The sequence below is a fragment of the Ranitomeya variabilis genome, chromosome 3 (assembly GCF_051348905.1).
Source record: "Ranitomeya variabilis isolate aRanVar5 chromosome 3, aRanVar5.hap1, whole genome shotgun sequence".
NCBI classification, from domain to species: Eukaryota; Metazoa; Chordata; class Amphibia; order Anura; family Dendrobatidae; genus Ranitomeya; species Ranitomeya variabilis.
The window spans coordinates 12618427-12630801 of record NC_135234.1 but is presented as its reverse complement, the minus strand read 5'-3'; the positions used below and the strand labels follow the sequence as shown (position 1 = coordinate 12630801).

General features: G+C 41.9%; 1 protein-coding gene across 1 annotated transcript in view; it reads left to right on the top strand.

The window, feature by feature from the left end:
* Positions 1–4764: 4764 nt before the first annotated feature.
* LOC143817884 (uncharacterized) overlaps positions 4765–12375 on the top strand; it is a 109580-nt gene continuing 101969 nt past the window's right edge. The window contains exon 1 of the mRNA XM_077299355.1: positions 4765–4919. Coding sequence (XP_077155470.1) covers positions 4766–4919 — 154 coding nt within the window. The 5' untranslated portion in view covers position 4765. The remainder of the gene's footprint in view (positions 4920–12375) is intronic.

Here is a 12375-nt window from a genome sequence, read left to right as displayed (position 1 = left end):
CTGCCGGTTTCTGCTGTAAATCTTGGAGTCCCTCACAACCTCGGTCTTCTGGCTACCGGTGTCTGTGCTCTGAAGGGAGGTAGCCCAATCGCAGCTGTCCTCCCCAGGTGTCACTCGCCTGTGCTTCGCTCTCCTGCATGCTCACTACAAATCTGTTTGTCTTTCTGTGTTATCTCTGTCCAGGAGCTGCAGCTCTTTCTCGTGGCTGCACGGCCCGCAGTCCTTTATCTCTCTTTCTGCCAGGAGCTGCAGACTTCCATGTCTGCTCAGCTATACTCCTTTCTTACCAGCTCCGCCTAGCTGATGTTCCTCGACAAGCTCCCTTCTGGCAATCTCTCTCTAGCCCCCTCTGACAGGGAGCTCCCACTTAGCACATCTTCCTGCTTCACTGTCCTCTCACCAACTGGCGTTCCCTCCAGACCAGAATATATATATCTAGGGGAACCACCCACAAGCTGGATCAGTGCTCCCCCTTCTGGCCTGGAGTGTGAACATGTATGCTTGTGTTTACCTGGTCCGGTACTTAAAGGGGGATGTCATGGTGGCGGCGACCCGGTCCGTGGCCCTGGGTGAAGTATGTCCCCAGGGCTCCCGGTGTATAGATGAGGATGGTGAGTGGTGCAGTAAAGAACTAGGACACAGGTTTGCAGTCTCTTTACCTGGTTTACTGAAGGCTTAAGGAAGCGAATTCAGAGTCCCCTTTACCAGGTGGAGTTAAAAGCCTTCCAACTAGCGCGGTTATGTAGTCCCTTGCTGCCTGTGGCTTCTGACAAGGTCCTCACAGTCCTCTCTGTCCTCCATAAAGGATATCTATCTATCTATTTATCTATCTATCTATCTATCTATCTATCTATCTATCTATCTATCTGTAATAATTATAGGGGATAACTCAGGAGACTCTTTGCGTGGAACAAGACAACTACAGGACACAGTTTTATAAGTGGTAAAGTCTATATTATCACACGGTGATTCAAACAGGTGCAGAGAGAAACTCAAGTCCACAACACTTGGAGTAAATATTAAACGCAGCTTAGCAGTCTATAGGCCCCGTCTCACTAAGCGATTTACCAACGATCACGACCAGCGATATGACCTGGCCGTGATCGTTGGTAAGTCGCTGTGTGGTCGCTGGGGAGCTGTCACACAGACAGCTCTCTCCAGCGACCAACGATCAGGGGAACGACTTCGGCATCGTTGAAACTGTCTTCAACGATGCCGAAGTCCCCCTGCAGCACCCGGGTAACCAGGGTAAACATCGGGTTACTAAGCGCAGGGCCGCGCTTAGTAACCCGATGTTTACCCTGGTTACCAAAAAAAACAAACACTACATACTCGCCTTTCGGTGTCCAGGTCCCTTGCCGTCTGCTTCCTGCTCTGACTGAGATCCGGCCGTACAGTGAGAGCAGAGCGCAGCGGTGACGTCACTGCTGTGCTCTCACTTCTCACTGTACGGCCGGGAGTCAGTGAGAGCAGGAAGCAGACGGCGAGGGACCTGACGGACATCAGAAGGCGAGTATGTACTGTTTGTTTTTTTTGGTAACCAGGGTAAACATCGGGTTACTAAGCGCGGCCCTGCGCTTAGTAACCCGATGTTTACCCTGGTTACCAGTGAAGACATCGCTGGATCGGTGTCACACACACCGATTCAGCGATGTCAGCGGGGCCTCAACGACCAAAAAAAGGTCCAGGCCATTCTGACACGACCAGCGATCTCGCAGCAGGGGCCTGATCGCTGGTACGTGTCACACATAGCGAGATCGCTATGGAGGTCGCTGTTGCGTCACAAAACTTGTGACTCAGCAGCGATCTCGCTAGCGATCTCGCTATGTGAGACGGGGCCTTATAGCAAACTTCAGAGGAAAATGCAATCACGCAGAAAGTCTATGAAGCACAGTTATTCTTGAGGAAACTTGACACGAATAAGTCCTTGTTTTAGTCCAAACACAGATAGATATGCTTATAGGCAGTTCAAATCATATCTTAGCACAACCAGGGAGTCCTGGGTAAAAGTCTCAGGTTTAAGCAGAGCAGCAACAGCTTACATGTCCAGCAAATGCAGATGAAAACAAACACAAGCAGCAGATGAAGGAGGATTACTGGAAACTGGTGTATGCAGCAGGAACTCAGAGCAGAGTAGCAGGATCACCACACAGGTTCACAGGAGCAGGTGTATAGCCAGGGAGTAATCAGAGGTCAGGAGCTGGATGCAAGGCAGAATACTCTAGCATAGACTGAAGGCTGGGGTGGAGTTTTATAGCAGGAAGACACAGTGCACATGAGACCAAAGACGCCATCTTGGAAAAGGGCAGTAATGCACAAAAGGTAATAAAAATGTTCAGAGTCCTGACACTATCTATCTATCTATCTATCTATCTATCTATCTATCTATCTATCTATCTATATCTATTATCTATCTATTGTCTACCTACAGAGCTATCTATTATCTATCTATCTATCTATTATCTATTTATCTATCTATTATGTATCTCTTATCGATCTATCTATTATTTATCTATCATCTATTATTTATCTATTAAGGTGGCGGTGCAGTCCCTCTGATCACTCTTATTTATGTTGGGCGGTTGCTGCACTTTCTTCTATTTTTACTTATAATCAGGAACCTGGATCTGTCACTTGTTCTGTGGTTTCCTGTTAGTGTTTGTTCTGTGTCTTTTAGAAATTTCTATAAAATGTGTTTTGGGGAATTTTCATCATTGTTCTGCCATTCGGACCTAAAGATGGAGGTCAAGGGGTCGCGGACTAATGATCTAGAAACCTCAAAGAACACCATACCATACAGCGAGACCATGCCCCGGCTGTGGGACCGCGCAGAGCCCCGGACCTGACACCAGTGGGATGTCCCACAAAGAACGTGGGCATTGTGCTGATGAGACGAATATCTGCCTGTCCGCATGTTGAGGTCAATCTTCACCTGTGAGTCTAAACCTGACCACAAATTACCGACTATGTGTACAAGGTCATTGATCCCGTCATCATTAGTACAGAACCTGGCATCCCGATAAACTATTTCCCACTGTTGTATTTTTTAAATATTTTTATTGGGGACTTTGTGTGGGTAACTGAAGATGGGGGAGAGGTCCTGGTGACAGAAAGTCTGGCCATCAAGATTGTAGACCACCAGGAGCAGACATTGGTCAGGTGGGATTGTGGCCCATTCCTTCACACATTCCTTCCATGATCTCTGAGCTTTAGTTCCTTCTATACAATTTTCTATAAGATTCAGGTCCGGTGATCGGCTCGGACATTCTGGCAGCTTTATTTTCTCTCTCTGAAGCCAATAGAGAGTTTCCTTGGCTGTGTGTTTGGGATCATTGTCCTGCTGATATGTCCACCCTCGTTTCATCTTCACCATCATGTTTGATGGTAGCAGATATTTTTCAAGAACGTCTTGGTACATTTGGTAAAGCTTCTACTTGTGGAGAGTGCCATACCGGCTCTGGCATGCCAATGTAAGGAGACTTATTCACCGTGCAATGCTCCTCTGGGAAATTTAATATGCAAATTGCTTCTTCTATCCCTTAGATCTCAGTGCAGAGCCTCTCACCTGGCCAAATCAGACCTCATACTTTGCACTGACGAGGGGCAATACCCCAAAACACCTTGATTGCAAATTGAGATTCTGATTTGGCTTTTATCCTTAGTCATACTGCAAGGCTCTTTAAGGGGTTGCTAGTGACTTGTAGCATTTCTGCTTCCAACAGGTGGCGCTATAATGTTCTAGTCCTCGCCCTCTCTGAAGAGGCAATTAGCATCGATACATTTGTACATTTGTCCATTCATCCTTCCTTCAATCATATGAAGTTTGCCAGTGCCGTATACTGAAAAACAGAAAAACAGTCCCACACCATGATACAATGATGCTCCTACTTACAAACTTCACTGCTGGTACGGTGTTTTGGGGGGTGATATGCAGTGTCTTTTGGCCTCCAAACTTGGTGTGTATTATGACGTCCAAAGAGTTTTGGACAATTCTTCTGATAGTTCTTTGCACTCCTCTGTCTCAAATCTTGAGGGGAGCACCTGGTCATGGCCAGTTTATGATCCCAGCAGTGCTCACTGGAACTACAGTAGTTTAGAAATTAGTTGGAACCAGACATCAGTATTTTTTACAACAATAAGGTTGTGAAGGTCTTGAGACAGTTCACTGGTTTTACCCATCATGAGATGTTTCTTGTGTGTCTCCTTGGTAATGAGACTCCTGTTTATCGGCCATCAGATGAAGCAGCTGAATTTATTTGTCACTAAGTGGCAGGATTGCTTTCTAATTACTAATACATTTGAGCCGGTGTCAGGACTTTCCAGGGCTTTTTGCACCTCACGTTCTTCTTTTCCCTGTGTCATTTCTCATTATTACACATAATTTATGGACATCTATGGTTTGATGTGTGACAATTGGGACACGTCCTAGTGATGTCACTGCACGTAGACTGATGACATCACTGCTGGATCTGGACTGATAGAAATGCTCTGATGTCATCAGTCAGTGTAGTCAGTGTGTAGGACGTCCCTGATCGGTAGGACATCCCTGATCGGTAGGACAAGCTGGGCCACCGGCGACCATGACGTGACCTCCTTCTGTGCCAAGTAGACGACTGACTCGTGATGCACAAGGGAGCATGTGACAGTCACCACAATCTCGGAGATACGATGGCAGTTTTCACTTCCCCTGTTGGAATCATTGCACAAACTATTGAGCAGATCCGCCCCAGATAAATGTCTCAGTAACGTCGTGTAGCTGCTGACAATGTTCTCACAAACCACTTCCTATCTTATCTGTATAGATCCGGGCTGGCGGAGAACCCCTCGCACTGCGCTCAGTGCCTCCCAGCGATGTGGCAGCATGCTGCCCGCTCCTGCCACTGCCCTCAGCACGCTCCTGTGTGCGCTGCTGCTCACAGGTAAGGAGACCGTCAGTAGGGAGCTCACAGCAATGTTTCATTGCACAGGATGGATCTTCTTCACATGTAGCAGATTTGGATTTGTCGTCCTCTATGAAGGTATAATGTAGTGCACGGTGATTAGTCAGTGAGCAGCGAGATTTACCTGCAGTCCTATGTAAATCACAGAGGACGTGTCATTATATCACTATACCTGCTGCAATGTGATGCAGGATACGGAGCCTCCAGGTTGTAGAGTTTCCGCCACAGTGGTACGAAGGTCACAAAACGTCATAAAACGGCACGTATGGCAGAAACTGGGGCATTATAGGGGGTATCTGCTCCAGAGAAGGTTCTGGGCCTCCGATAAGGGCAGATCGCCTGTAGGACTGCAGAGTATTATCATGGATACCAGGGATATGTCTCTGTATAGCGGTATTATTTATTCTATATATGGCAGTATTTATTTTATGCATAGTGGTATTATTTATCCTCTGTAGGGTGGAATGATTTATTGAATTTATGGTAGTATTATCTATTTTATGCATAGTGTTTTGATTTACTCTCTGCAGGGCGGTATTATTTAATTTTTGTATGGTGCTATTATTTAGTCTCTGTAGGATGTAATTATTTTATATATGGCGGTATTATTTATTTCATGCATAGGGTTTTATTTACTCTCTGCATGGTGGTATTATTTTATGTATAGTGCTATGATTTATTTTATGTATGGTAGTATTATTTGTCCTCTGTCTAGTGGAATTATTTATTGTATTTATGGTAGTATTATCTATTTTATGCATAGTGTTTTGATTTACTCTCTGTAGGGCGGCATTATTTATTTTATATAGTGGTATTATTTTCTCTTTGTATGGTGGTATTATTTTGTGCATTGTACTATTATTTATTTTATGTATGGTGGTATTAATTTATCCTCTGTCTAGTGGAATTATTTATTCTATTTATGGTAGTATTATTTATTTTATGCATAGTGTTTTGATTTACTCTCTGTAGGGCAGTATTATTTATTTTATGTATGGTAGTATTATTTATCCTCTGTCTAGTGGAATTATGTATTCTATTTCTGGTAGTATTATTTATTTTATGCACAGTGGTATTATTTACTCTCTGTATGGTGGTATTATTTATTTTTTGTATAGCGGTATTATTTACTCTCTGTATGGTGATATTTTCTATAGAAACTATTACAGAACATATCATTATATCACCATGACAGGTGAGGAATGACTGATTGAAATCACAACTGTTGCTTTGTGCTTCAGGATCTAGAACCTCCTGTTTCTCCACTACTAGGATAACCCCATCTTGATCGAAATGTTCGGCCCCAATAAAATAATGCAGCCTATACTCACCTCCTGTGCCAGTGCCGTTCCCGCGGTGTCGGCACTTGCTCTTCCCGGGACTCTCGTGTGGTTTTTGTGACAAGTGACGCCGGCGCGCAATCAGAGCTGGCGTCACTGTCTCCGCCTACGGACAAATCGATCATGAAGAGGAAGACGGGGCTGCAGCTGATCCACCCGCGGCTGTTAACTTCTCTGACAGCGGAATTTTATGGGATCATTAACTGCCCATCGGCGTCCCTGTCACATGATCGCGGGGCACCAATGGGTTAGCATGACACCCGGGGGTCTGCAGGAGTAAAAAATATTAAAAACAACTTAAAAATATAAAAGTTTAAATCACTCTCCCCCCATTGAAAATAAAGCAATGCGAAAAATCAAACTACACATATTTGGTATCGCCCGATCTATCAATATATAAAAACAATTAAGCAATAGAATGTAATAACGGGCGATCAAAACATCATATCTGCACCAAAATGGTATTAATGAAAATGTCAGCTCAGCGCACACAAAAAATAAGCCCTCACTCAGCACCAGATCACGAAAAGTGATACGGGTATCGGAAAATTGCACAATTTTTTTTAAACACATTTTTAAATTAAATAAAAAGAACCTAGACATGTTTGGTGTCTGTGAACTCGTAATGACCTGGAGAATCATAATGGCAGCTCAGTGTTAGCATTTAGTGAACATGGCTAAAAAAAAATTGTGAAATTCCACTTATTTTGCAATTTCACTGCAGATAGATTTTTTTCCCATTATCCAGTACATTAAATTGTAAAACCAATGATCTCCTTCAAAAGTACAACTCGTCCCGCAAAAAACAAGCCCTCACATGGCCATATTGACGGAATAATAACAAAGTTATGGCTGTGGGAAGAAGGGGAAGAAAAACAAAAATGAAAAAAAAAGAAAGAAAATGACCCGGGGGTGAAGGGTTTAAATTGTGGCATATGTTGTCGTTTTTTTGTGTCAAATTTATGAAGAAGGAGCACGTAGATCACAAATTTTGCAAAAGTTTTAAAAAATTGGCTTTTTTTCTGTTTTTAACCATTTTTGCAACTTTTTTAGAGCAAAAAGTTGCTTGTGTTTGAAAGTGTTGCAAAAACTGCAACTAAAAATAAAAAAAAAAATCTGCTGCACATGAAAACACTCCAGGTGGAGACTGGAGCACGTTTGCGACAAATTGTGTGACTTTTTAAAAAATTCACAAGTTATGAACAAGGCGAAAACATCTGGAAACTCTAAACCACGCCAACCAGACGCGAATATATATAAAACAGACATCAAAGGAGGCACAAATGATGACATGAATTTGGTGTAAACAAAAAAAAAAGGTACAAAACACCAAAAAATCAACGCAAAACTGGTGCAAATGCAATAATGGATCAGACCCCCAGTCTTTAAATGGTATCATTACTTAAGCAATGTTTGGTGTTACTGAAGCACTGCAGTATTAATTGGGCTCGATATGTTGATATTGTTTTCAGTGTGTATGGTGGTATTATTTGGCCTTTGTATAGCAGTATTTAGGTTGTATACAGTGCCACTATTTAAGAGATGAACTATTCAGCACTCTGGTATTATTTCAGTACCATATGGTGATAATTTTTAGGCATTATTAGATGTTATTTGTTTAGGCTTTATATGGTGTATACATTTTTCGTTCTTTTGTTATATTATTTAAGCTGTGTATGGTGGTGTTATTTAAGCACTGTAGAATTTTAGTGATATTATTTGCAGTGTATGGTGGTATTATTTCGCCTTTGTATAGCAGTATTTAGGCTTTATACAGTGCCATTAATTAAGAGATGAACTATGCCAGCACTCTGGTATTATTTCAGTACCGTATGGTGATAATTTTTAGGCATTATTAGATGTTTTTTTTTTAGGCTTCGTATAGTGTATGCATTTTTCTTTCTTTGGTAATATTATGTACGCTGTGTGGTGGTGTTATTTAAGCACTGTAGTATTTATTGGGCTCATTATGTTGATATTATTTGGAGTGTGTATGGTGTGTAGGGATTAAGCATTAGGCAGCGTTCACACAGGCTATGGATTCTTTTGTCAAAGCAACGTAACTTTTATCTCCCCAGGTTGCACAGCACCGAAAAACTAAACCGTAAGTGCAAAATCTCTAGCTTGGTCCAGGAGCTAACTCAACAAAATAGACCTTGGCTACTCATACATGGCTGAGCTAGCCCCAGTTTGGTCAAACAAAACTGCAAAACTGCTATTGTCCATAGCAACCTCTGGGACTTTATGTTTGGTCCATACTGCCTACGCAGATTCTTCTCAGAGGAATTCTGTCTTGTCTCTCTCTTCAGCTCCAAGACACATCCAGTCTGGTCAGCTTCTCCCAGCTGACTGACTAAAGTGAACACCTAGCCTGGTTATATGCAGAGCTAGCCAGGTGTACCTAATCAGAGCTTGTAGAGCTTGGATTTAACCCTAGCCTATCTAGCTTTGCTATTCAACCCCCACAAAAAACGGGGGCTGAGCTCCATCTGCAAACACACAGAGCCTACAGGGCTTTAAAGTCACCTGAACGTAAGGCTCAAGCTTGTTGATACAAGGGTGACCTAGTGACTCCAAGAACTTGCCCCAACTTTGGGTATCGATTTTCGGTAGTTGTGATTTTTGAAAGGTGCCAAAGTTTCTACCACTTTAATACCCACCACGTTGGCTTATGCGTAAGCCAACAAACAAGGGATTTCGAGTGGGTTCTTACCCTTCCAGGGTTTTTGTAGGTTGCCATAATATATGGAAAAGGCCTTCCTTTTCCCTGGTCGGTGCAGTTAATAGTTGACCATTCCCTCCTTTTCCATTACCCTGTAGGGTCCCTGCCACTGGGTATGGAACCTGTTCTCCCCAGTGGGCACTAACGCAGCTACCCGATCCCCAGGCCAAAATTGTTTCATTCGAGCTGACCAATTATACCCCCAGGATTTTTCTGCTTGGGCATAGAGGAGGCGCTCTTTTACTTATCCCTTCACTTTGGCAGCACAGAACAGATTATTAGCCTACGTGGCTTTGCTACAGGTGTATGTGGGTGTCATTTGCTCTTTGTATGGTGACATTAGGTAAGCTGTGTATGGTGGTGTTGTTCAAGTGCTGTGTTCTGGCATTTTGAGCACTGTATGGCGGTGTTATTTCAGTGCTATATAAGGGTATAATATCAGCACTATATTGTAGTATTACTATTGTATGTTTACCTAGGCCTTGTGTGGCACACTACTTAGGCTCCGTGACATGCGTTAGTTTTTCAGTGTTCATTGGAGTCAGCACTATATATTACTTTTATTTAGATACGTGTATTGCAGTATTGCTTGATGCATGGCAGTGTATCTGTATGATGTCTGTTAGGCTCTGTATGGTATAGTGATATGTATGTCATGTGTGATGGATGTCACCAAGTATTGGTACAGCACAGGGCAGCCTCCCCTAGGATGGCTGACACTCCCTGCTCGCCATTCCCCACCAGATCACAGTGATGGCGGCACTCCTGAAAGTATCACCACTATAGATGATGACTGACCTTCCCCCAGTCTGTGGATATTGGTGATGCTCGGGCTGACTGTGCAGGTTTTATCTTATCATCATCATCATCCATATCCGCATCTCTCATAGATTTGTTATCAGCGTCTAGTTTGTATCCCTGAGATAAGATCACCAGGGCGAGTTTCCGTCAGGTTTACTGGTTCCTTGACTAACAGACGGGTCATGAGACTGATGAAAAGCAGAACTCCGACCCAATCTAGTTGTATCCACATTTGCTGCTTTACTTTTTGGGAGGTTATGCATTGACTGCTATTTTCAGTGGCACTGTACAGTATGTACGCACTTTTTGAGTCCACTTCTATGTATAGCAGAACTTTAGAGGTATTATCTACTATTCCAGAGATACTGTCTGTATGTCACTGTTATAGTGGACACCATAAATGCAACACTAATAGCACACGTGGTATTAGGGGGCAGCAGGCCAGCTCTTGGCAGTGATGTTACTATTCAGGAAGCTGCTAAAACGAGGGTTTCTCGGTGGTAAAACGATGGTGTAACATTTATATACCTTGCTTGGCTCTCCTGCTGTATTTGGTATTTGTAGTAATCCTTGTAGTCTAATTATGTACTGTGCTTTACTCTGGCGTTATATTCATAATCTGAGCTTGGTTTTGATGCTGTGTTTTCGATGAGCTTGGTTCTGGTTCTGTATTCATAAACTGAGCTTGGTTCTGGTACTGTATTCATAAACTGAGCTTGGTTCTGGTACTGTATTTGTAAAATGAGCTTGGTTCTGGTACTGTATTTATAAACTGAGCTTGGTTCTGGTACTGTATTTATAGACTGAGCTTGGTTCTGGTACTGTATTTATAAACTGAGCTTGGTTCTGGTACTGTATTTATAAACTGAGCTTGGTTCTGGTACTGTGTTTATAAACTGAGCTTGGTTCTGGTACTGTATTTATAAACTGAGCTTGGTTTTTGTACTGTATTTATAAACTGAGCTTGGTTCTGGTACTGTATTCATAAACTGAGCTTGGTTCTGGTACTGTATTTGTAAAATGAGCTTGGTTCTGGTACTGTATTTATAAACTGAGCTTGGTTCTGGTACTGTATTTATAGACTGAGCTTGGTTCTGGTACTGTATTTATAAACTGAGCTTGGTTCTGGTACTGTATTTATAAACTGAGCTTGGTTCTGGTACTGTGTTTATAAACTGAGCTTGGTTCTGGTACTGTATTTATAAACTGAGCTTGGTTTTTGTACTGTATTTATAAACTGAGCTTGGTTCTGGTACTGTATTTATAAACTGAGCTTGTTTCTGGTACTGTATTTATATACTGAGCTTGTTTCTGGTACTGTATTTATAAACTGAGCTTGGTTCTGGCACTGTATTTCTAAACTGAGCTTGGTTCTGGTACTGTATTCATAAACTGAGCTTGGTTCTGGTACTGTATTTGTAAACTGAGCTTGGTTCTGGTACTGTATTTATAAACTGAGCTTGGTTCTGGTACTGTATTTATAGACTGAGCTTGGTTCTGGTACTGTATTTATAAACTGAGCTTGGTTCTGGTACTGTATTTATAAACTGAGCTTGTTTCTGGTACAGTATTTATATACTGAGCTTGTTTCTGGTACTGTATTTATAAACTGAGCTTGGTTCTGGTACTGTATTTGTAAACTGAGCTTGGTTCTGGTACTGTATTTATAAACTGAGCTTGTTTCTGGTACTGTATTTATATACTGAGCTTGTTTCTGGTACTGTATTTATAAACTGAGCTTGGTTCTGGTACTGTATTTATAAACTGAGCTTGTTTCTGGTACTGTATTTATATACTGAGCTTGTTTCTGGTACTGTATTTATAAACTGAGCTTGGTTCTGGCACTGTATTTCTAAACTGAGCTTGGTTCTGGTACTGTATTCATAAACTGAGCTTGGTTCTGGTACTGTATTTGTAAACTGAGTTTGTTTCTGGTACTGTATTTATAAACTGAGCTTGGTTCTGGTACTGTATTTATAGACTGAGCTTGGTTCTGGTACTGTATTTATAAACTGAGCTTGGTTCTGGTACTGTATTTATAAACTGAGCTTGTTTCTGGTACAGTATTTATATACTGAGCTTGTTTCTGGTACTGTATTTATAAACTGAGCTTGGTTCTGGTACTGTATTTGTAAACTGAGCTTGGTTCTGGTACTGTATTTATAAACTGAGCTTGTTTCTGGTACTGTATTTATAAACTGAGCTTGGTTCTGGTTCTGTATTTAAAAACTGAGCTTGGTTCTAGTACTGTATTTATAAACTGAGCTTGGTTCTGGTGCTGTATTTATAAACTGAGCTTGGTTCTGGTACTGTATTTATAAACTGAGCTTGGTTCTGGTTCTGTATTTATAAACTGAGCTTGTTTCTGGTACTGTATTCATAAACTGAGCTTGTTTCTGGTACTGTATTTATAAACTGAGCTTGGTTCTGGTACTGTATTCATAAACAGCTTGGTTTTTGTACTGTATTTATAAACTGAGCTTGTTTCTGGTACTGTATTTATAAACTGAGCTTGTTTCTGGCACTGTATTTGTAAACTGAGCTTGGTTCTGGTACTGTATTTATAAACTGA